Below are 26,108 nucleotides of genomic sequence, written 5' to 3' on the forward strand. Positions count from 1 at the left end.
AGTCCTGCAGGAAATGCAGCGGAGGCGTCGCCCAGAGGGGAGCCATTGAAATGCGGGGTGAAGAATGTGAGACAGGTCGTAGATGATTTTGGCTGCCTGTCTGAGGGCCTGTTGGCTGAAAACCTGTGCCAGAGTTCTGACAGGCAGGCCAATGATTTTAGAGCACACAGATGCAGTCGTGCTGCAATCTGTTCTTGTTCTGAAGGCTGAGGGAGTGGAACCAGCAGGTGATGGAGAAGGTCATGCTTTCCAGGAAGGCATAGTAAAAAGTCATCATGATGGGTGTGCTGACTCCAAAGGAGTTGAGTTTCCTAAGGTGTAGCCGTTGGTGGCACCTCCTGAGAATCTCCTCTGTTACACACTTCCTAGTTGCCCTGCACAGTGCCTCAGATCTCGACTGCTGATGTTGTCAGGGCCGGGTGAGCTCCTCTCCCTGGTCCTCCTGAGGGCTCTCACCACGTCCTCAGTCCTGAAGGTGAGTGCAGAGCTGCCAGGTTTGAGTGAGGATCTGGACTCCTCAAGCTGGGCCATGATGTCCGTCTCAAACCGGGTGTAGAAAGCGTTGAGGTCGTCAGGGAGGGAGGAGGGGTTGCTGCCCTCCACCTGGATGGTTCTGGGAGTGGTGACCGCAGTATTCACAGAGGCCATGGTTTAGAAGGCATGCATGTGAGCTATGCACTGATTAATGAATACTATTATTTCAGTAATGTGTTTCTGGTGCGTATTGTCTTGACTGGGTACATCGGTGTGTCTGTGAAACGGACCCAAAAGCAGACACCAGAGAGATGAAGTTTTAACCAAAAGTCAGCAGTTTATTAGCTGAAGTCCAAAACAGAAAAACAAGGCAAGACTATAATAAACCTGAACTGGGATAAACTCAACTCAACATGAAAACATTGACATTGACGTGCCTCTGAACAGGCACCGGTAAAAACTATGACTCGAAACATGAATAGAGACCTGAACAGGCACGTGAAAACAATCCAGATAATATACTATGACATGACACAAGATAAGCAGACGGACCAACACTGAGCAGAGAACGACAGAGGACTTAAATACACAGAAGGGTAATAGGGGAAATGGAAACACCTGGGGAAACACAGCTGACACAAATAATCATGACACCACAGGGAAAAGTAAAAGCACAAAGAGCATAGAAACAAGACTTTCAAAATAAAACAGGAAATGTGAAGAGACATGAACTGGGACATGCAAGCTTGACACGAGACAGAGGGAGAGGGAAACAAGGGGAACCTACACAGACGAAGCATAGAAAAAACAAACCAGCAAACCAAACTTAAGAGTAGCACATGATTTTAACATAAGAGCATAACATAACGTAATACAAAATAACACAAAACACTGGGTCACAGACCCAGACCCTGACACATTGTGAATGAGGTTAAAGACTGATCATTGTGTGCGTCTCTAAGTCTTCCATAGCTCGTTCAAAGCTGCTAACCAAAACTAGCCGATGGTCACATATTACACCTATCCTTGCATCCCTTCACTGACTTCCAGTGAAATTCAGAATCCACTTTAGGATTTTGTTATTAACACAACAACCTGTATGTGGACACGTTCCTGCTTATTTAGCTGAGCTTCTAGCGCCTTATCAACGCAGCCGGCTCTCCGATCGAACCAGGCCCTTCTAACTGTCCCTCGCTCTGATCTTAAAACCAGAGGCGATCGTGCTTTTGAGGTTGGAGCACCCAAACTGTGGAACAGCTTTCCTCAGTCAATGATCTCTGATTTTAAAATACACAGCAGGCAAAATTTGCTGTAACTTGTTTGGGCAAGAAAGATGAAGCTAAACCTGCAGTTCCTCTGATGGCCGCTCGAGGCAGGCTTTGACAGTGAGTCAGATTCCCACAGAGTCTCATGTCAACATGTCTGTCCTGCACCAAGCTTAGCTGATAACTCAGCACTCCACCCTTTCATCAACACAATGAGGTGTCTGAGACGCCACGATGAAGCTAAAAACTGTGGCGTTTGAAACCAGCAGGTGGCGTCACAGTCCATCGTTTGTGTTGTCTCTGATTTCGAGCTGGCAGTTTGACCCAAAATGCATTTTTTGAAGTTTTCTCCAGGGCATTATCCAGGTTACCAGCATTTCTTTCTGCTCCTCTGCCTCGCAGACATCATGTTGGTGCACGCCTGTTATTGATCTCTTTTTAGTTCATGCCATGTGTAAAGTTGATTTGGTTGGTTGGCTTTAAACGCCTATACAGACATTATGAGGACTCAATGATGGAAAAATAATGCAGAATAAAAAGCGCCACATTTGTACTTCTACGGCCTGTAACTCTCAATATATTCACAGCATGATTTTAAAACTTTTCATTAAATAGACTAAAGTTACTGTATAAAAATATGAGTTAATTTCAGATTTGACTGACTGACGGACAAATTAACTGGACAGACTGGTTCCAAAGATGGCTGCTGACTTTCTTCTAGAAGGACTTAGCTTGGGTTGTCTTGCCAAGCAGCTACAGGCAAACCTGTCATCTGTTCGTCTCCACAGTCTCACTTTTTTGTGCTGGTCTTCACCAACTCCATCACGCTCATTTGCATGTAGACATCTAATCATAATGTGGGCAGAACTCGATCAGATGGTTTTCTTCCTCACAGATACATTTGCATCCAACTTAACTGCTGTAAGATAATAGTTCTTATTAGTACATTATTAGATTTTATATTCATGAAGCACTCGCAAAAAGAGATACAAGGTGTGTTACATAAAAATCCAGCCACTGAAAGCACAGACAGACCCAATAAAATCGATACAAACAATGTTTGTAATTTGAAGAAGTGATGTTCTGCCTTGTTCACCTGCACAGAAACTTTAGAATGGATTTAAACCTGCATCACCAACATAATGAAGCAGACAGTTAATGGAGTAGAGATCAGTGCAGCTTTATCAGTGTGGCTTTTTGAAGTGAAATAAAGTGAAAGTAAAGCAGACGCAGCAACAGTGAGAAAAATATTACCTGAACTTTGAAAAGAGGTCAAATTAGTCTCACATCCAATCAGAAATATATGGAAATAAATAACAAAATCTTTCTGTCGCCCGTGTGCTCGACCAGTGGCTCAGCTGTGCCTTTAACTTTCTGTGTGTGTGTGTGCGTGCGTGCGTGCGTGCGTGGATGGTTGGCCCAATCCCCAGGCTAATTGGTACGATCCGTTTAACGAGTTAAACGAGGTGAATTTGGGGGGATCAGGTGGTCCAGAAATTGACACACGCTCCCACACACAGATGGCTCACGCTGTCACCAAGCATAAACACATCCACGGCTGATGCACGGACACACTTATAAACCTTCTCCCTCTTTCACTGTATCCACCTCACACACTTCCTCATCATGATACATGCAGCTGTTTCACGGAGGGTTTTCCCTCTCACAGCAGCAGGGCTTTAGTCCAGTTTGACTGTCCTGCTGGAACCAAGCGGACACCTGTCACATTAGATTAAGTCAACATGACTCCACATTTATGGTCTCTAGCCTGAATCATGTTTTATTTATGCAGGTTAAAAGTTTCATGTGATACTTGTGTTTTGTTTTAGGAACTTTTTTAATTCAAAATAGGAAATTGAGCACCGAGTACAGGATTTCCAGATGTTAGAGTCTGTGTGTTACAGTTTTTATTCATAACTCTGTGGCGTGCTCGATATCAGCTTCTGGTCCAAATCCTGACTGATGGAGAGCCGCTCTTGCCTTATCAGTGCAACTGATACCTTGGATCTTCTTTGTTTACTATTCCTGATAATTTATTAAATTTTATCAATCAAAAACTCAATTATAGCCGAATGAATCAATATTAAATTACTCAGCTGCAAACAGCTGACAGAGACAGCGGGCAGCTGGTGAACCATAGAGTGGAGTATTCACAAGCTAAAGAGCCAGATATTTATTTTAGATGTTGGTAGAGACCAAGAGCAGATATATACTGTAGAGACAAACGTAGCTGGAAAAGGACGGGGGTGTTACTCTAAACTGCTGGGTGTGGCAGTAGGTGTAGGAGGTTGTTTCCGCACTTTTAACGGCGATATTACTGCCCCCAGGTGGCCAAAACTATAATTAAACATAATTAAGGTAGGGCATATTTTGACCTATAAACAGGCTTAAATGAATAAACTGATAAAACAGACTTCTGTCAGCAATCCCCTTTCGACTGTTGGAAAGCAGCAAGGTCACTGGTTGACCTGTCAAGGTATGTTGCCATGTTAACCAATCAGCTGCATTGATCTATTGGTGTTTGAGTCAAGGGCACAGCCAATCAAATTCCAGCGACCTGGGCTGGTGAAACTGGGATTGTAACAGCAGAACACTGATCAGTACTATAAACAACAGCACACACACCGCCACCACCAGCTGGGATCAATGCACACACACACACACACACACTGTAACCTAGGTAATTAAAAACTTCAGTTTAAAGTAAAATAAAAATAAAAGGGTTGCTATTTAGTCACAGCCCTTAAATAATATAATTGAAGAGTTCACAAACCTGCACAAAGCAGACTGAAAACTTCCTCAAGAAAAAAAATGGACAAATAAATAAATATAAATGAACGAGGATTTATTATTTGGGAGGGAAGTCCTGACAGCATGAGCTGCATCATGTCCTCACAACATAAGTAATGCATGCGTGCACACACATGTCAGAGTTTTGCTTCCTGGTGTCAGATATTGACCCACTGGCCTGGTTTCCTCTTACACAACCAGAAACTGGAAAGCTGCCGGATCCAGTCGAGTCGTTGCGTAACGGGCAACCAGCTGAGGGACGTCCAGCCTGCGGGGTGTGTGTGCTGCTGGTTTGATTCATCAATAGGTGTGAATGAGATGTGTGAATGTTTGATAGATGGGCAGAGGCAGAAATGGACGGTGAGATAATTATTATGAGCTGGACTGGACCAGGATGACCTGAGGACACAGGGCCCATACCCACACTGACATCGGAAATATTTTTAACAGGAAGTAGCAGGACCTCAGCATCGTTGTTTGACATACAGGGATTCTCGTTTAGAGTTTAGGATGCAGGGTAGATTTTAAAACCTTCTGTGATTATTTTTCACTTCATTTTTGGGTTCATTCTCGATTCTTTGGTTAGGGTTGGGTTTTGGTGTTAGATCTGTAACTCAACATATGTTAAAAGACAAATTTGTTCCATCTGCAAGAATTTCTCCAACATGTCTTTGGTTGACTATGACGATAACCCTTTGCTATTAGAGAAAATTTCCTCAGATGGTCTTATAAACCATAAAAATACATTAATTTATTTTTCCTTCATTTGTCTGAAATTGGGTCACCCTTCTACCCAACAATGTTTTCCAGTTATTTCTGGAGAATCCCACGCTTGACAAGATATGTAATCTCTATGGAGAGTACTCCGGGGTCTCTTCCCAGTTGGATGCACCCCAAAAAACTCCAAGGGGGCGGGCATCCAGGACCGTTATGATCTAAAGCACCTCATCGGGCTCTTTATCAACACAAAGGACCAGGAGTCCTCATCTTACGTCTGAAGATAAACCCTTTCTAACTTTTCCAGCTTCACACTTTGCACACTTTGATCTGGTAGGCTGTTTTGTTAGACAGACCTGTGCTGCCTGTTGTGGTGCTCATGATGTCATTTATGTTACAAGCATAGCAAGGCCTGCCGAAGTGCCTCTGAGCATGAAACAAACCTGCCTGTCTGCTGCTGTGAGGTCTGCTGGCTGAAATCAGAAGACAGATGCAGGAAGCTGCTACCTGAGCCACCTGACCTGTCACCTAACACACACACACACACACACACACACACACACACACACACACACACACACACACACACACACAGAGTTGTGGTTAAAGAGAAGCAATCTGGCTAAGAGCAGCACTCCGGCTTGGTGATCAGTTACTAAGAGCCTCAGGCATTATTCAGCACACACTGAGCAATCAACCTTCCATGGACACTGTGACACCACACAGGCTGTGTGTGTGTGTGTGTGTAAGTGTGTGTGTGTTTAATGAGTTAACTAAAGAATAAAGGACGAGAGAATGGAAGCAACTGGGAACATCTGGATGACAGGGAGGGTTAATGGCTCCTAACAACCTTGAAGATCTTCACACATTCATGGTCTCCAGAGGATAAATTGTAAAAATGGATTAAAACTTATTTATGTCCAAGTACCTGAAATATTAATGAGCTTCCCCTGAGACTCAGCTGGATTTGTGCCATGCTCTGTCTTTGTTAGCTTTAGAGGTCAGTGCAGACAGGAGCGAGGACGCAGATTTAGCCTCTGGGGAGAAACCCCGGTGTTTCGGTGCTTACTGGCGAAGTCAGCAAATATCCATCAGTGCTAACTAATGAAGATCATTTTTGAAAAAGAAAACCCTGAAAAGTTGAACTTTTCCTAACGCTCACAATGCACCCACAGTTCAGTTCAGCAAACCGTGACGTCAAAGAGAACGAGAGGCGAGAGTCCTGACGCACGTTTGAATCTTGTCAAACTGAATTTCTAAACTTAGCGTCTCTCCCTCGTTGTCTTTCTCTGTGTCTCCAGCTGTTGAACCTCTTCCTGGCTCTGCTCCTCAGCAGTTTCAGCTCTGACAACCTCTCGGCTCCAGACGACGACGGGGAGATGAACAACCTGCATATCGCTATTCACAGGATCACCCGGGGCCTGGCCTGGTGCCGCAGACAGGTACCCGTCTGTGCGTCACTTTGTAAACTACCACAGAGCTCGTTCTGTCTCACACTGTGTTTTCCTTCATGTTGTCTGTGGTTCAGGTGGTGGATTTTTTTAATGGGAACCTGAAGCGTCGTCGTCAGAAGCGAAAGGAGGCCAAAGCCATGATGAAGCTGAAACGCCTCAGTACCATCCACACGGAGGCCAACGGTGCTGTCATAGGTGACATACCTCAGAGATTATTTCTGTCGCACTAACACAGATCGGATGTACTCGTCCTCTCGTATTACCTTTGTTATAACTCACAATGACCTCCTCATCTGGCTAATTTCCACCTTTCAATAACCAGCCTTGGACTGCTGTCACGCAGCCGCGGCTGTTTCTCAGTTTAATGCACGTAAGGCGCTGTGACATCTGAGATTTAAGAGTAAAAATATCTGGTATTTATAAGCTGCCGATCCATAAAAGATATAAACACATTAATTTGCCATTTGATGGTTGTGTGCCAAGCATCTTCTTGGCTGAGAGCCACTCAAAGCCGACCAGCTTTGTTTCCAGGAAGTTACTGCCCTCAGCCAAGAAGCAGTCACACATAAACAGCAATCAGCCGTGTGAAGCAGTTAAACAACAAATGTCTTTTCAAAAAGTCTTTGTACATAATTAACAAATGAGATTAAGCTGCTAAATCAATCTATTTAAATAAGATTTTCATCAAAGGTCATGGTCACCGTCAAGTATTATTGACAGGTGTGTCTCTTAAAATTAAACCAAAAAACATGAAACTTCCAGGTCTGATGGCAAAAGTGAATGTTTTTAATGAGCTGAAGTGAAGTTTCCATGAGGTAGTTTAGTTCCCTCCCAAATAAATCAGTCTGTTAGAGGAGCAGCAGAAGTCTGATTGTACAGAAGTCTCTGAAAAAATGGCCACAGACCTCAGGAAGGACTTTCCTGATGTGGATATGGTCTCAGTCACTACGCTGAAGTCTTATCTGATAAAATATGATGTGATTTTTAGTAAATTAAGCTTCCATTGGTGTCAGTCACCTGATTTCTTTCATGCAGTTCCATCTTTGAAATTTATTTAAGACTTAACTTGATTTATTTAAAGCAGCGGTCCCCAACCTTGTTTGTGCCATGGACCAGTTTATGTCCGACAATACTTTCACAGACCTTTAAGGTGTCTGTGAAATAAAACCAGTACCGGTACCAAAAAAATGAAGATTTATTCATAACACACGGAAAAAGACCCAGGGAAACTGAGATAACGATAAAAACCCTGATAACCATGAATTTCACACCCGAGACTCAACTCTCGCGGCCCGGTACTAAACGACCGGTATGGTTTGTGGCCCGGGGGTTGGGGATGGCTCCGACAGTCTCGGTCGTTGTGTCCTTGGGCAAGTAACTTGGTGGAAGCAGACCCTCTAATATGTAGACATGAAGTTCATTTTATTGAACTTCTTAGAGAGATCTTCTAAGTCTTAGACTGTTACGCGGCCCCGCTGTCTGACCATCTACGGCCTTGAGTTTGGATTTTCTAAACTGTTTAGAAATCAACTTTCATAAAAAATCAAATAAAACAAATCCTGCAGAGAGGTAGGGATAAAAATATTTCCATTAGTTCATCCATCCATCTTTTTCTTCATCCCAGGGCGTCACGTGGAGAAGTACGTGGTGCCGGAGGATGACAGCTACATGACGAATCCCAACCTGACCATCAGCGTCCCCATCGCCCCCGGAGAGTCGGACGTAGAGTTCCCAGAGGAGGAAGAGGACGGGGAGGGAGAGGAGGAGCAGACTGAGGGTTCTGAGGAAGAAGAGGAGGAGAGGGAGGAGGTAGGGAGGAGAACTGACTCTGTGCTGAGCTAGCTGAGGTTTTCTGGTTCACACACACACACACACCTGTGTGTGACGTAAGAAGCTCAGGTGTGAGGATGAGTCAGCTGCTGTTCCCCCCGAGGTTACCGTCTAACAACTGGCTGTCTGTCGGCTGGTCTGTGTCTTCAGGTCAGTTCATTAACCCTTACAGGTGCACCGCCGTGCACCACTCACCACTTACAGCTCATCTTAAAAAGCCAGAGTTACATACTTAAGTAAATGCACAACAACATATATTTAACTAATATTCTTTTTCATGCATTTCATTGTTTTTTTTATCCGAAGGACGCTGATTCAGTTGAATTTGACCCATCTGTGCTGTAACAAGCTTCAGCTGTTATTTAACCGGTGCTCGTGGAAATGATGTTGTGTCTTACTGTAACTGTTTCACTGGTGCCAAGTCTGTAAATTTGCAGTTTTCTAATGTCCAGCAGGGGGCGACTTCTGTGCTTACAAAATGAAGTCTTGCTGTGTAAAAGTTGGTGGTAAAAACACACAAATTCTGACTTCAGTGAACACTCATGTTTATGGTTTAAAGATTTATTCAACACATCACGATATTTATCTTGTATGTCATGGTCCCCGATTAGGGTCAGAAAGGAGCGTAAAGCAGGGAATGATTTACAGTGCGATGTACAAGTTGCGTACGCACAGCGTCCTCTGGCTCTTCTGAGCCACCCCAAGATATTTATCATACTAAAATGATTTTTTTTAAAAACATCAAGAGGCAAACAGCAAGAACTGCTCACCTAGCGCACCAAACTGGGACTTCAGGAAGCAGTGGTCATCTTTTATTTACAGTCTATGGCTCAGACCCCTCCTACTGGGAAAAATGTGTTACTGCAAATATAACTACAAGTAATATAATAACAACAGTCACTTAAAACACCTGTGCTGAATAAAGTTAAATAGACAAAGTCACACACAAAATGAGTTATCCTTTCTTTCTCCTTATGAAGTGAAAAATTTGTACTTTGTGTAAAACTTTACCTTTTCCCGTCTTTCAGGTAGTAAAATCCGTATTAAGGCAGAGAGCGCTGCACAAAAGCCTGAAAATGATTTTAAAAAGCCCTCAAACCCGATCCTGGCGTAACATCCTGAGTCACGTGAAACGATTATTAGAAGAAATATTCACAGTTACTTAAAAGTATTCCATTATAAGCTACACAGAAAAAAGCAGAAGCACTGACGTGACACGCTAATAATCGTGACCAGGCAGCAGATTTACTGGATTATTAAAACTTAAAGTGCTAAAGTGTTTCCAAAGGAAATGTGAATTTACTTGATGAAACACTAATAAAAAGGTTGTAAGCTTTGATCAGTGCTGCTGCCTCCAGTCAATAACGTGCGTAATGATTGATCTGAGCATGTGCAGACCTTTTTTATCACGGCTCATGTGCTGCTTTCATGTGTTGTTTTCATCTTCTAATTATCCCGTGCAGGCTCGATGTCACTTTTCAGCTCAACTAATCTGTGCAGCGCGTCTGCGGCGGCTCAGCTGCTGGCAGCACGCTCGGCCCAGCAGCTGCCATCTCATCATTTCTGCTGAGTAAAGCCAAGCGTCCTCCCTGTACGTTAGCATGCAGTGAAGACTTTACTGCTATTAGTTATAGGCAGTTTAATAAAAACATGGCTGCAGTCCAAGAGCACTTTGGACGGCACATAAATCCCAGCTGACCTGGAACTCTCTGAGATTCCCAGTGAGGGCTGAAGCTCACGAGTCCCTATTGTTGAGTCACAACAGCTCAGAGCTTTCAAATGCTCTAATTATCGAAATAAGTCAGACAGGTGCCGCGCTGTTGGCTCATTAGGATTATTACTTTGAGCTCAGCTGTCTTTCAGCTTTACTCTGATGAACCGTACGCTCAGTACTGCATGTGTACTGTATGTTACTCCTGTTTGTGTAAGTCATTACATTTGACTGTAGCTCTTCACTGTTAAAGGTCAGGTTTAGGTTTGACTACTTTCAAGACGTTTTCCTAAAAAGCTAGTACATCACAGCGTGACTGACGTTTGCACTGGAGCAACATTAATATGATGCAGGAGCATCAAAAACACAGGAAAATAACAGCGTGCAGGTCTCACTGTGTAAGGAAGCACTTAAAATCAGTTTCATTTCCACACACTGTTTATCTGCAACTTCTAGCAAACTTTAGCAAGATATCTGCTCAATATCTGTAAGAATAACTTAAGATGTTCCACAATCTTTCCATTCACTTCGTGCACGCACAACTACCTCGAGCTGGGATCGCTTTTTTAGGGTCCTTCCTCCAGGCTGGAAATGATGGTGATAGAAGGACATGCAGGGGGAGGGAGGGGGCGAGAAGGAGAACAGGTGCACAACATGATTAAAGAGGAGAGGTGATGATGAACCTAGTCAGCACAGGTGTGTACACACACGCACAGACACACACAGGCAAACACACATGACACAAATCTGTCATTTCATGTTAGATACAAAGAGAAGAGAGAGGAAACGACTAAACATCTCCTCTTCCCTCTTCTTCCTCTCCTCCTTCCTCGGTACACACACACACACTAAGAAATTTTAGTTTTATGAGTTTTGTTCCTAAAGGAGATATTACACTGTTTGAAAAATGTGACACAGAGTCGTACAAAAAACTTACAAACACACACAGATACACACGGTGTCTGTGGCTCAGTCGGACTTTTTGTCCTATGAATAGATGAAGTGAGGCAGGACACACACACACACACACACACACAGAGGCACGCAGAGTCTGAATAACTTGCATCACTACCACAGATGCACACACACGCACACTAATATACACCCTTTTAGCACAAACACATCACACACGCAGCACAGCAGAGTGAGAAAAATGCTGGACCATAATGCACTGCCGGAGGCCTCCAATTCTGTCTGAGGGACCCTCTTACTTTGAGTGTATGTGTGTGTGTGTGTGTGTGTGTGTGTGTGTGTGTGTGTGTGTGTGTGTGTGTGTGTGTGTGTGTGTGTGTGTTTCGTCTCAGTACATCCATTTCTAAGATAATTTTCATAGAAAGAAAAAGGAAGACTGTGTGTTTGTACCGTCTAAGTAGTTCGAGATCTCCACATTAACCTGATCTGTTAACATTAACCATTTACTTTCACATCAAGCATATCAGCAATCACAGGCTTTTTAAAAAAGGTTGCTTTAATAAAAATCCATAGCTCAGTTCTCTTCACAACATCGGTCTTTTCAAGGTGCCTTATATTGAAAAATAAAGGGTGTACAGTATTAGAGAGAGACCCTCAACAATCACACGATCTTTGAGCAGCACTTGGCGACAGTGGGAAGGAAAAAAAACCTTTTGACAGGAAGAAATGTCCAATAGAACCAGCCTCAGGGAGGGGCGGCCATTGGTAGCGATGGCTGTAGCTCAGGGTGTTAACATAACACAAGCATGAAAAAACAGGTGAGAGTCACTGACTTGTTTAAAAGCTCTGAACACGCCTACAAACAGCCAAGTACCAGATCTCCTCTGCTCTGCTCTAGCTTTAGTGGATCTCTGTATCCGCTGCGTGGTGCAGTAGACATTTAGCCGCGAGGTGAAACATGCAAATACAGCGAGAGCTGCAGCTCATGTACACACACAGATACACACTGTGACCTAATGTGAAAGGGCAGCATAAATAGAACAAAGCTCAGGAACATATTTTCCCCCTAAATCGGCTGCTGTTGAGCCAGAGAGGGGGATGGGGGTGGTGGTGTAAATATATGTATATGTTTGTGAGGACCGGTCCTGGTGAGGGTCTGATCACCATCTGCTGGAGGTTCAGAGGAGCTGTCCAAGCGTCCGGATCTGGTTTTTGAGCAGAATCATTTGGAGGTTAGTGTCGTCCTCACAGAGATGAGGACGCTAACGCTGTTTGAGACGGGAGGCTGGATTGGAGGGCGGGACAACAGAAAGAGAGGGACTCAGAGCATCACTGCTTTCACAACTCCTTAGCATCAAGCTTTGTTTCCTGTGTGTGCGCGTGTGTGTGTGTGATGCAAGAGGACTGTTTTCTCTCTCTGCCACTGCTGTAACATCTCATTCCCTTTATTCCTTTTTCTTAATTCACTTGGACATTCAGCAGAAAAGAGAAGAACAGGCACGCGCTGATGCATCGTTCCTCGTCTTCCTCCTGTTACCTGTTACTCTGATTGTCTCATTTCCCCTCAGATCGCCTGAAATCCTCCCAGCTGAATGCGAGCGTTTGTAAACTGTGAACTGAATGGTGCTGACTTACAGTCAGCGAGCTACGACGTGTTTCCTGACGTGACCAAACCTCTTCTCGAACCCCCTGAAATATTTAACAATTACGAGAGACAGAGAAGGAAACAAACACTCTCCAGCTGTGAGGTTTCCATTGCTCTGAGTTTAACAAGCTCGTTGGTTAGTCCACTCTGGTTGTGGGGGAGGGATCACCACCATTATAAAATGACCCTGTTTTTTCCAGCATCTCTGTTTTAGAAAGTTTCTTTTTGGGGTTTAATTTGGGGCTGACCATAGCTCAGCACTTCCTGTAGCACTGTTGTCTTATAATAAACGCGCATCCACACGGGAAGTCCGTTCATCATGCATCACCAGCAGACATTCTGGGCCCAGGCAGCCCTTTAATGTATTTGTCACCCTCTCATAAGTCAATCAACGGCGTCCTTCGTTCTCATTGGTTGTCACTTCTGTCGCTTGCCTCGAATCTGAAAAAACTTGAGAAAATTTGGGTTGCATTGCCAGTCACTAAATGCTTGTGCTCACACTGTGGACAGCTCCTTTCTGAATGCTGGTATTAGCTGGTTTCCTCCAAAAGGTCCAGACTTTTGTTTAGAAGAACTTTGGCTAAGATGACCACATAAGTGAAATCATTTCCCTTTGACATCATAAAGATCTCAGTGTAGAAAAAAAATGTAGAAGCCTATCATTTAGAGCAGTCTGAGGTCTGAGCTTTTGATTGGCAGGGCTCAGACGTAGACTGAGATTGAACTCATTTGAACTGTAATAAGACTTATTTAGCTGGTTTTTCATGTTGCCAGAGAAATGCTTTGTTTATGAGAAAGTATTAAAGACATTTCTTTATTGCAACATTTAGTTTGCAAACAGATCCATGAGCCAGTCACAGCAGCAGCTTCCCCCTGCCAGGACAAGCTTCTCCTGTGAGGCAGAGCTGAGGCAATGCTGGAAGCACTTTATTAGATTAGATGAGTATTGATCTATTCTGCTTGTTTTTAGCTGCAATTTTTTATTCTTGGATCTACTTGGAGTAGCTTTGCATGATTTAGCTTTTTTAACTCATCCTGGACCCAAGTGCAACCCCTCAGCTCGTCCCCTGTCTGAAAAATAACATTTTACATCCTTTCCCTTTAAGGCTGCCCTACCTTTGGGCCAACTTCCTTCTGATTGGGTGAAAGTTAGGTCTGAGATGTTAGGGATCTAGCAGGCAGCAGCATCTCTCTCTCTGTGAAGAAACCTTGGAAAGAGTCAGCGTGACAGCTGATATACATCCACTCGACCGCAGCGATGTGTGACTACAATCAGCACAGGGACGTGGATGCTAACCTGCTAATGTTAGCCGCACTCAGCGGCCAATCTGGCGCCTGAGAGTGTGCACACGTCACAAATACAGTTTATGATGCACAGTCTTTGTACAGGTGGTGTTTAATCTGTGCTCGGTCTTGGCTGTTCTGATATTTTTATGCTTTATAATAGAAGAAACTGGTGTCCTGCAGCATCTCCAATCACCTGCATGCTCAGGATTTATCTGCAGATGAGAGCAGGCAGCGGCGATGTGACGTTGTTCAGCGTCATCACCAACCGTTAGTGTAACTGTGCTTTAAATAATGAGTCTCAGACAATGCCACACCCACACACACACACACACACACACACACACACACTGGGGGTTTGACCATGAGTAATAGACATGGCTGCTTTGTTTTTGTTAAATACGTAATATTTTGACGTCTAAATAATTCATGCCGGTGTTGTTTTTGGCAAGCCTTCTTGCTGGCTCAGCAACATGAATGAACAATGATTTTTTATTATGTCAGACAATGCGTGTTGGCCAGCTCGTGACCTAGTTACGCAGTTAAATAATGCACCAGCAAGAAGGTGTTGGTGAGATCTGAACATTAGTCAGCAGCTGGGGTCAGGTGTAGCTCCATGTCGCTCTCTCTGTGATGTGTAGTTAGGCTTAGATGAACATGAGCTGTCAGCGCCGACCCGACCAATCTGTGGTTTAGTGTCGGGGTCAAGGGGCGGAATCCAGTGATAAGAAGTCATATTATTCCCCGTGTCACTGCAAAAAGAGAATGAATCTGTTTTACTTAATGCCCAGAATGGAAGTAGCGGTTCTTCATCTCTGTCTTTTACACTGTGTTTCATGTTTCATCAAAGCTGTGGACATCTCACAAATTCACATCTGCTGTTCCACTACGATGTGGGACTACAAAACCTGCAGTTCTTCTAGTGTCCACTTGAGGCAGGCTCTAAGAATGAGTCAGTCCTGTCCAACTTTAGACTCTATAAAAACACTGTTCTGTACCTTTTTAGATGGTTCCTAACGCATCTGACTGTGTATTGCCTCTTATTGGCAGGTGACCCACACAGGGATTCTTTTTTGGAAGTTACAAATCAGTCACATATGCATTGTTGGTCTCACATCTAAGTGCCGGTTGTGGGTCATCTGTCACCATACAGAGCTGATGCTATTACCCCAAACTCACATGTTTTCTTAAACCCAACAATGAAGCTTGTAGAGACTAAAACTAATGAACGTTTTCCCCGATGGTTCCAATCCCTGCTCAGCCATGACGTAGCATGTTGGCTCAACTTTGACTTGACTTTTATGATTCACACAATACATTTAAAGGAGGACAACTATCATAACCATGTTGTGTGTTCTGACTGCGATATTTAAGGTAAAAGTCAGACAGATATGACGGAACCTCGCTGAGAGCAGTAAAGTTAAGCCGGGGATGGAGACAGCGTGATCGGCGGTATCAGTTGCGTAGCAGTCTGTCACTCAGAGCTCGGGTTGCAGGTGGCTGATATCTGTTTGTTTTGCTTTAACGCCGACCTCAATCCCCACCTAACACCTCCATATTAACACTGAGCCTGGGTTTACTTATAGCACACTCTCCCTCTGTGGGTCTTTCAGGGTGTGTCTCTGTCTTTACAGTCAAAGTGGCGTCTTTCATGTTCAGCTTTAGCAGAAGAGTAGAGATTAGCTGCAGATTGTTCTGGCCCGTTTCTCGATGATTCAGAGTTAAGGTTAAAGTTTGGGACGGGCTGATGTAGGCACTCATGATGTTCATTAGTTTGACAGAAACGTGTTTTCTGGTGTGTGGTGAGACACTCGCAGTCCACAGACTTCCACTCAGGAGACGAGGGTTTGACTTGCAAGTGGGGTTACCATTTTATGATTTTTAACTATTATTTATTATCACTTTCACTCACTCTTTAGCCAGCCTCGAATATCAATAATTGTATAGAGTCTGTTATGTAACCAAATAAAGGCCAAAATTCTTTATTTTAAATGTGCAGCTGCGACAGCTGATCAGTCGTAGTGAAGCTAACAAAGCCACCGCAGCCATTCATCTCCCTCTTGTTACGTCCTCCTCTCTTCCAGCTGTAATTCCTTGTTTTTTCCCCTCTGCTGTCGTCCTCTCTCTCTCCTCTGCTACTCTCTATATCTCTCGGCCCATCTCCCCGCTCCCGCAAGCGCAGTTGTATGTAATTTATTTCCAGTACACAAACAGCTCACTGTAAATAGAAGCTGTTAAGCCGCTCCGGCACTCCAGTTTTAATAGACCCTTGGTTTGGTTATGTAATGATTAAATAGCTGACCGAGCCTTTAATGGTGTTATAAATCACTGAATGTGGTTTTTTACTGTCTTGTAAAAGCTTGGAATCAGCTGGTCGTCGTGCCCACGGTCAACAGCTAAGGTCAAAGGTCACCAAAGTGGCAGTCATTGGCTGTTGACCTTTAGATCCTTTTGCTCCGACTGGATGGGAAAGTTTTAAATAATTTAAGAGTGTTATTAAGACGGCATTGTTCTCGCCAAATAAAAGCTCCTGTGATTTATTGTTTGCTTGTCTTTTCTAAGCTCGGTGCTTCAGGTACGCAGCGGCTGCAGCCTGGATACCATCATGAAGCTTCATAATCATCTGCTGTAAAGCATTCTGGCTCCTTTTATAACACCTCTCGACCTCCCAATGACTCTAATGTCAAAATTGCTCTTGTTTAAAAGCTTCATAATTCAAATGGTGCAAAACATTTCAAGAATACACTACGTCGGGTTTCTTGCTTTGAAACAGGAGTTTGTGCCCAGCTTTTCTGTTCCCTCCAAAGAAGGCAGCGAATCCCTGCAGCATCACTGCAGCCTTTTCTCAGGACGCCTGTGAGGCAAACGCTGGAGTCAGACTTTAGATTTAAGCGGAGTCGTTCTGCTCATTTCCAGCTCCGTGTTTTTACTCTGAGACTTTACTACAGCAGCTTCGCACAGTTCACACTGATCTCATACTGGGCTTTGATGCAGCCCCTCAGTTCTTCCACTGTACCCACAAAGAGGGTTTGAACTGCAGGTGGGCGGAGCTCTGTGTCTGAGACGACCATATTAAGGATGTCCTGTCTTTGTGACATCATATAGAGCAGAAAGCAGAAAAAAGATTGCTTGCTGATTGCTTTTCAGTGCACTGATGTCATTTTTTTGAAGCTTTGGCCATGTTTGGTATGAACATCCACCAGTGAAGCAGGAGACAAATAAGCAACACAAGGAAAAGCACGAGTGGACTGAAGCTGGTTGTTGGCTCTTACAGGCATGAATGTCCCTTTAGAAACAGCTGAGCATGTGTGTGACTTTCCTCTGTTTGTGCCAGGTGTACCCTGTCCTCACAGCTGTTTGAGTGTGTGCACGCGTGTGTGTGCGCGCGCGCTCTTAAATGTCAGCTAGTAAAACTCACTGTGACCCTGACTGCTACCACAGTCTCAAGCTGGTGACCTCTGACCCCGGTATAGTTCAGGATCCCCGCCGGCAGATGTCCAGGTGCTGTCTGCAGAGACAGGTGGTGGGAAATGGACGCGGCGGCCTGGCTTTGATTTCTCCTGTCTGTTATGAAATGGCCGACATCAAAACCTCCCGGATTGGATGTCGATGAGCTCTCGAGCTGCAGCTCTGCAGAGTTACTTCAGAGAAACACAGAAAGGCATCCTCACCCACAGGACCAGCACAGGACATACGGTTTCATCTAAAGAAGCAAAGATCAGCTTTAACTCCTACATTTTCAAACTTCTGCTGTTGATGTAAAGACACAGGAACCCAGGCGATCATGTGACATGATCCCCACATTAAATCAGTGTATATAACACTGGAGTTAGCTTCGTTTGGGTCCCGTACTGCCATACATCTAAAGAAGGTGAATTATGTTGCAGTTTGCTGTCAGTGACTGGTGGAAATGTCATTTTAATAAAGCTCCAGAAGCTTCTATGGCAGCTACATGAGCAGCACGAAACATGCAGTCATTTTTCAAAGCTTTCTCTGTAAAAAACGTTTTTTTCTTCTCACCTTTGCCAAGAGTTGTCTGTATTTTCCGTTGTGTTTACCTCACAATATAAAGCACCTTGAGGCAGCTGTTGTTGTGATCTGGTGCTGTACAAATAAAACTGAAGTGAACTGATTAAATTGAATACATTGAACTGTAACACTGCCGGCATGGTCTGCCTCCTCTGTGAAGCATAAACCTTCCTGCCGTCTGTCCACGTTCACCCTGACCGGCCAACACGCCGTGTGTTTCTTGACCTGCTCGCTCAGCTGTTTTCTGCATGTGTGATGTCATTATTTTGTGCTGCAGAAGATGTTTCTCCACTTGGAGCTGCTCATCTGACTAAATTTAAGAGTCTGCACTTCTGCCTGCATCCATCTCTGCTGCCTTCTCGCTTGTTTCCCTCTCTCTGTCTCTCTCTCAGCCTTGTGTAAATATGAAATATATCTTATGTCTACATTTGTTAGATTGAAACAAACAAAAGGGCAGACTGCAGGGAACAAAAAATGTTGTGTTGGTCCTCGTTAGTAGTGGACACGCCATTCCTCCTGCCTAGTGAAGACGAACAATGCGACACGCTTGGCTTTGCTGATGAATGAATGAAATGTCTGTCACTATGGCAGCTACCTGCTGAACAAACATCTAAACACTCCATTGTTGTGGATTTTCAATTTATTGTCTATTCAGAGGGTTTCAGATGCATAGACTGTAAATAAAAGATGGATTACGCCTCTGTGACATCACCATCGGTTTCAGATTTCTGCCTTTGGAAGCTTTAGTGTTTGGGCTGCCGTCTTGTTGAGTTTAAGATAAGAAATCAGCCGTTTGCTTATTTTGAGCTGCAAAATATTAAATTTTGACCCATAAACTGTAAGTGGAACCCCCGAGTGTTTTCTCTGTCGCCGTCTTGGTATCTAGAAACCACCGGCAGTGCCGGACCGAGTCAGCCGGTGATGAGCAAACCCTGGGTTATCCTAATTCTGATTCTAATAAGGAGCATAAGTTTGAGAACTAATATCACAGACCTGAAACAGTTAAATTATTGATTCAGAATGACTGTGAACACAGGAAACTCGGTGAGGAGACCAGACACAGAAGTCTGAAGAAGTCAGTCACACAAATGCAGCTTTGAGGAAACTCAAACATTATTTTAAATCACGCACTTTTTTCAAAGACATTTTCAAAAGCTGTTTTCCTTTTGTTTGCAAACAATATTTAACTGACAAGAAAATAACTTTTTATTAATATTTAATTATTATTAGAGTACGCCCCACGTCATTTTGAAAATTCATAATAAACATTCTTGAAATGCTTTCTTTCTTTTACTCGACAGCCAGTTGTTGATTAGATAAAATACTTCAAAATATTTTGCACTGAATTGTAGTGCATGGCAAACTTTATGATATTCTGGACCTTTGTTTGAGGACATTTCTCTAACTGGGCCTCCTTAAATTTAATTGAGTATCCCAGGACTAACGCTAACAAATATGAAGAGCTCATACAGAAACACGAAATAATCCAGAACACAGAGAGCAGACTACAACAAAATACAGAAGGACAAATAAGAAGAGAACCATCACAGGAAGCCTTTCTGCAGCCAGAGGAGTCGCCCCCTGTTGGCCACTAGAAGAATGCAGCTTTAAGTTATTTCCACGTCAGCTTCACTTTTCGTTGTCATTAAATTAATAAAGTGGACAAAAACAAAAGACAAAGCTGCTATCTGTGGTCTTTGTTCACTTGTGTCTTCCTTAAAAGAACATCATCAGAATCTTTCAAATCAGCAGATGTCAGTGATGAATTACAGAAAGCTTTTTCTACTGAGTGAAGACGTGTTAAATAAACCTGCTGATGCACTCAAAGCACAGACGCTTTTCATTAATTGTAATTTTTGTTTTTTATGTGCTTGTTCTCTTACTTGGTTTACAGTAATCAGATTACACGTGACTCTAATGTTTGTGAATGTGTTTCGCTGCCTGCTGCTCCTCTCTGGCTCCACAATAGAAACAGCTTATGACTAGAAATACATTTAAACCGCTCATTATAGACGTCAACCGTCAGGAGGTTTTGGCCCAAGGCTGCTGCATGTGTGTGTGAGTGTTATATTATCCACTTTATGTGTGCGTCTCTTCACGTGTATGTGTGTGTCTGTCAGAGATTAGCCGTGTATTCACGTCTGTTTGGTTTCACCTTTGCATGCGTGTGTGTGTGTCCAAGGCTGGCATTCGTCACAGTGGCTGCTTTCTGTTCCCAGACTCTGAATGTATTCATGAGTTAGCTGTTGACACAGGTAGTTAGCTCACCTGTCCACACACACACACACACAAACACACACTCACACACACACAAACACACACTCACACCCCTGCTGTGTCTTTTGTCCTGACAGTCAACAAAACTTGCCAAATTTCCTTCCTCAGTCCTCAGCAGAAAACCTGTTTCCTATCCCTCTATCTCCCTCGTCCCTTTGTAGAGTTAAACTCCCATGATGCTTAGCAAACAGGGACCTTTGAAGTCAGCTGGGATGAGGGGGGGACGTGAGAGGTGGGGGTGGGGGGGGGATTTCCTAACGTCTAGTTTTGCCCAGATCTTTGAGTCAAAGCGAACAGACGGCAGTTTTCCTAGCGGTGGGAGGGAAGGTTTGGAAGGTGGCGTCTCTCTGTTTTCTCAGCCAGGATTCCTGTCAGTTACGTAACATTAAATCTGACTCATTCAGCCTCGACTGCAGCAAAGTGACAATCGCACAAACAAAAAACGTACAAATACATACAAACAGCTTGAACAGCGCTCATAGTAAAACAAATTCAGATGCGAGCAGTAATAGGAAGCCTTACTTTACGGATAAATTTGGAGATGTGATTTCTTATTGTCAACAAATGAAAATGTCAAGCGTGTGTGTGTGTGTGTGTTAGAGCTCCATTGTTGCCCAGGGACTATTAAAAACACACTCTGAAATGTGTTCCTTTATTACAGAGAAATGACAACACCAGTTGGAGCTAAAGTGGAGTTATTTAAAAGCCTTAAAGGCAGGGAGGAGGTTTGGGTGGATGGATAGGTGGACATAACAACAGAGAATAAGAATAAGAGGCTGCTGATAGTCAGCACTGGTTTCAAGGACTTTGCTTTTGATTAAAAGTTAGGTGACTTGCGTAAATCATTTACACACTAGAGTTTTTCTTTTTTTATGAGGTTAAATCTGTTACAGTGTATTTGTTGTGTTATGTTGTGGTTATGGTTGTTGCGGTGGTCACTGTTAGCATTAACTGTGACATCAGCACACCCCTGTAAGTATTTATAGTTAATGATAGATCTGATCCAGCTTCAGGGCTGGAATATGATTAGAAAAGCGATTGATTTTGGCGCATGCCTCTGTTCACAAGCATGACAACACTGAGCCAGCGTGGAAGTACCTTTAACCTTCTTTAATGGCCACCAGGGGGCGATCTGTAGAAGTCTCATCTTTCTTTTCCCGTTCCTTCAGTAGGGGAACTCCTACTGGATTGATGGGTTCAGTCACTAGTTTTGAGTCATAATTAATACAACATTAACTCAGTTTTGTTAATTAAAGTCAATCTAAGAGTCAGAAGGAGCAGTAACCAGGATTGTGTGTGGTTTCAAAATCTGTTCCTCCCCTCAGTTGTCAAAGTGAAAACACTCAGCTTGACTCTTCATAACAGGTCCATTCTAACCACTACAGCCATTTTTATACTGTTAATGAGAAAATTTTAAATAGCAACTGAAAAACCTCACTTTTTGACCTATCGGCTGGCAGCATGTTCAGACTGATTAGCCTTTAGTGGTTTGGCTTAAACACTCTGAGCTCTTTTTTATATCAGTGCCCAAGCTCTGTCAGTCAGAATGATTTTTTTTTTCATAAATACAAAATAGAAGAATAATTTAAAAAAAAGCTGACATGTATTGATTGCTCACATTAGGGTTATGATTGGCACCAATGAATACTTTCACTCAGAGCTAAACTGACTGTTAGCATTAAATAACATTAGTTCAGGCAAGACGCAGAGTTAAGCTCAATCCTGTTAGCTGGTACCCTTCTGCATGCATTCAAGTGGTAGCTCCAGTATAGGGCAGGTTACATAAATGTCTTTAACCTTCCTACAGTAGTTGTTGCATCTGCAAGCTGCTTTCCAACCCACCTTCACCTAATCTGTGCAGTCGTCTTCTATTCTTCTTTATTTATTTATTCATTCTTTGTTTATTCATTTTAACCGTAAGCAGGTGATGTTAACCAGTCGCAGGTCGATGTGGTGAAGGTGACGAGTCCATGACTGGTTGTTTGTTTTTGTTTTATTCAGCCGAAAGACGACATCAGCCTATCAGAGGGCAGCACAGTGGACCTGAGGAAGCCTGGAGAGGAAGAGGATGAGTACTCAGAGATGGCTGAAGAGGCGATGGACCCTGACAACTGTTTCCCAGATAGTAAGCACACACACAGACACACACACAATTAAAGACCAAGCGCCTTAATTTAAAGGATGATTTTGATTGGCTGCTGCTGTGCATTTGAGCATGTGTGTTGTGTCCCTGAGATGGACTGGCAGCATGTCCATGGATGCCTCCCTGTTTCAGTAAGCTGATGGACAGATGGAAAAGTAATACTGCAAGAATAACTTCCTTAATCTCCCCATCCACAGATTTTTTTTGTCCTTGTCAGCCTTTATTCATTATCTTTAAACTTAAACAACTCCAATGTCAAAAACAACTAAATCTGCTGAAAGAATTCTTGTATTTAATTAACCCTCTGGGGTCTAAATCTTCATAGGTGATGACGCCATCCCGGTCACTGTTAACCCCAGTCATTATGTTCCTGGAAAACACAGATCAGAAACAGAGTTCAGCATCTGTAAGAGTGGGAGTGTTTTTTATCACTCTGTTGCTTTTGAGGGGTTCTCCTGTTTAGCCCCATCTCATCAAATCACCGCACATTCCAGTAAGCAACCCGTGCGTGCGATAACCACACCGAGACCATGTCTTTGGACAGAATGCCTACATTGTGCTGTGAATGTGGTGGTATCGATACAAGTACCAGTAGTGTTAAAGCTCAATGTCAAACCTGAGAAATCAACAGTTAATCAACAGTTAACCAAATAAAGCAATCAAATGTATCTTTATTTTAATGGAATAGTTAAAAAGCTACATCGTTTGTTACATTTTTAACAGAGTAATTTGTAACTTGTTTCAACATTCCCAAAACCACATCCTTACTTCAGCTCCACCATGATGCACATTCACAAGATTGTTTTCCATCTTCTTAGTTTCCAAAACAGTGTACTTTACCGTTTCACTTCATTAAGCGGATTCCTTCAGTTCCTTCTTTTTCCATGTTTTAATCCAGCTTTCATATCAAGTTGTAAATCTACCACCATACTGGTCTTAACCAGTACAATCATTACATTTCTGTATCTCAGTATCTGTTGAAGCTGTGGAGCTGTATCCTTTCAGACTCTCGTGGTTTCACTCGCCATGAGAGCCCATCCACACCTCCCACTTGCCCCAAAACTTTCAGCAAGAGATTTATGATCCTGTTCTGACTAACCCGGGTGAAAAGCAAACACCTTGTTTCCTTCCTGACTCAGCCGGTTTCCTCCTGGAGCGCAGAGATTTGTCTTAGACCCCGTTTGGCGCAGGCTAGTGTGGCAATGATGCAGAGGCACAGGGGAGCAAGAGAGACTTGGGGAACACTGGAGTTTTATTGGGCTAACATCAGCCAATGAAAGGCAAGTTCATGGAGAGCGGAGGTGAAATATGATGTATTATGTTCTAATGGTAGCTGCAGAACTTCAGGCACATTTATTTCTGTCTGTATGCAGATGACACACAGCTGTTCATTTGCATATTGCCAGATTTCATTTTCTTCACATGCACTTTACACAACATTATACCAAGATAAGAAAGATAAGGCGGAGCAGGTCATTATCTGAGCAAAAGAAGAGAGTAGCTGTGATTTATAGGAGCTACAGCGGGACAGCTGGTCATCAGTCAAATAACCTGAGGTCAAACATCATCCTTGCCTTTGCTGCTCTCTGAAACAACGCTGCAAAGCAACGCACAAAAACGTGCAGTGTCTGACTTTCAAAATAAAAGTCCTGGGGTAGTTATAGGAATTGAATACATATTTTCAAAGTAAAAGCTGAGATAATTTAAGCTTTGATGGGGAAATTTTACAATCAAAGCCTCCAAGCTTTTTGCTTTTTGTGATACAGCTCTGTAGTCCATTTCTTTTGTTTTGCTCTACACTAAAAGTTTAATGAGTCAGATTATGAGAGTGACACTATTGATGCAGCATTTAAAATGCATTCCACAGATTGTACTGCCATCGGCCTGTACACATAGGATCTGTGGGGGTGTCCTGTGGGGCACTTCAGCATTAGAATAGGATCCACTGAGATAAGATCTGTTTTATTGATCCCAATAGGGAAACTCATTCCCTGCATTTAATCCATCATGAGATTTCAGAACTGCAAAGCCTGGGGACCAGCTGCAGCTGTAAGCCAGTACTGTAGTCAAGAGCACCGTCACAGGTGAATAAGGCATGTTTTTGATGGGAGGAGAGACCAGAGCTCCCCAAGGAAACCCATGCAAGCACACATAGAAGGTGCGAACTTTTCACAATAAGTCCCAGGATCCAACTGCTGAGAAGCAACAGTGGCAACCATCGAGCAATGTGCTTCAGGGCTTACGTAACTGAACGGCCTCCACGGCACGACCAGTTCCAGAAAGTCTCATGGATTCTTGATTAGTTTGGGATTTTGAAAGTATGGGGGCAGCTCATTGGCTATGATTAATGTCATGTTCCATGAGTCATTTAGCTGTTGTTGTAAAGTTTGGGTGGCTGCATCCACATGAAAACCACGATGCACAGTTCACTTTAAATTGAATCTGCTGCATCCATTGGGATCTTTTTTGTGGTTTCAAGTTCCAGTGAAAGCATCTTTTGTATTGTGCAGATATGAATGCAATTTAATTTGATTAGAGACGTGTATAAGTGCTTAGCTACTTTTCTTTGTTGTGGTAGTACTTATACATTCAATTAAGTGCACTCCCATCTGGTTTAGTTCACGTATTTCCCAAAATGATGGTAGAATCTGGACATGTTCATCTATTACTGCCTTTTTGGTCACGAGCTTGGTTTAAAGTACAAAGCCTCTGACTTGCAGGGAGTGGAGATGCATCCCTGCAGTCACATAATGGTTCCACTAACCACAAGCCCATCCCGCCACCCACTTGCCCCAATACTTTCACAACGAGATTTATGATCCTGTACGGACTAACCCAGGTGAAAAGCAAACACCTTGTTTCCCTCCTGACTCAGCCGGTTTCCTCCTGGAACGCACAGATTTGTCTTAGACACAGTTCAGCAAAGCCAGCATGCCACAAAAGAGACACAGGAGCTGTCGGGTGATGGTTTGCACATGTTGGTAAAATGACTCAAAATGCATCGATAACTAATTTAATTTCGTCAAGCTTTTCAGTTAAACCTTTATGTCTGTATTTGGCTTTGGGAGGTAATGTGAGGTTACAGTGGGAAGAGGCTCAGAAAGAATCAGGCCAGCCAGCTGGAAAACCCTCTCTGTGGAACACCTGCAGAGAATTCATTAGCGAGACTCCATCGTGTAACATGCAGTGTTTACAAGTGACAAACATCTTGAATGATTCAGAGCAATTAGACAAACTGTAGATTATAACAATGCAAACTACATTTTAAGTCCCCATGCTTACAAAAAAAGTATCTACTTTTGTGTCTATTTATCAGTTTGTTAATTGATAAATAAGAATACAAATAAATGCTACTTAATAAATTGGACTGGATTTTGCCAAGAGACTCTTTCCAAGACTATGTTTTCTGTCATGTGTGCTGTTACAGTGTTGGATGCTCTTGTTAGACATGGCCAGGATGGACATAGCCAAGGGGTCAATGGGCTCCACATTTTGAAGCCTCAGTGTTAGCATTTTGGCTGCCACAACTTTGACTTGCTACTACAAAAACTCTGTGTCCAAAGTGTGAAGTTGCCGA

At 43.2% G+C, this 26,108-nt stretch overlaps 1 protein-coding gene across 1 annotated transcript in view; it reads left to right on the plus strand.

Moving 5' to 3' along the window:
- LOC134634810 (sodium channel protein type 5 subunit alpha-like) overlaps nucleotides 1–26,108 on the plus strand; it is a 172,257-nt gene that overhangs the window by 99,733 nt on the left and 46,416 nt on the right. Inside the window, exons 16-19 of the mRNA XM_065471659.1 lie at nucleotides 6,548–6,688; nucleotides 6,775–6,895; nucleotides 8,325–8,509; nucleotides 22,390–22,513. Of these exons, the coding sequence (XP_065327731.1) occupies nucleotides 6,548–6,688; nucleotides 6,775–6,895; nucleotides 8,325–8,509; nucleotides 22,390–22,513 (571 nt within the window). The remainder of the gene's footprint in view (nucleotides 1–6,547; nucleotides 6,689–6,774; nucleotides 6,896–8,324; nucleotides 8,510–22,389; nucleotides 22,514–26,108) is intronic.

Source organism: Pelmatolapia mariae, linkage group LG9, assembly GCF_036321145.2.
Source record: "Pelmatolapia mariae isolate MD_Pm_ZW linkage group LG9, Pm_UMD_F_2, whole genome shotgun sequence".
In the NCBI taxonomy this organism is placed as follows: domain Eukaryota; kingdom Metazoa; phylum Chordata; class Actinopteri; order Cichliformes; family Cichlidae; genus Pelmatolapia; species Pelmatolapia mariae.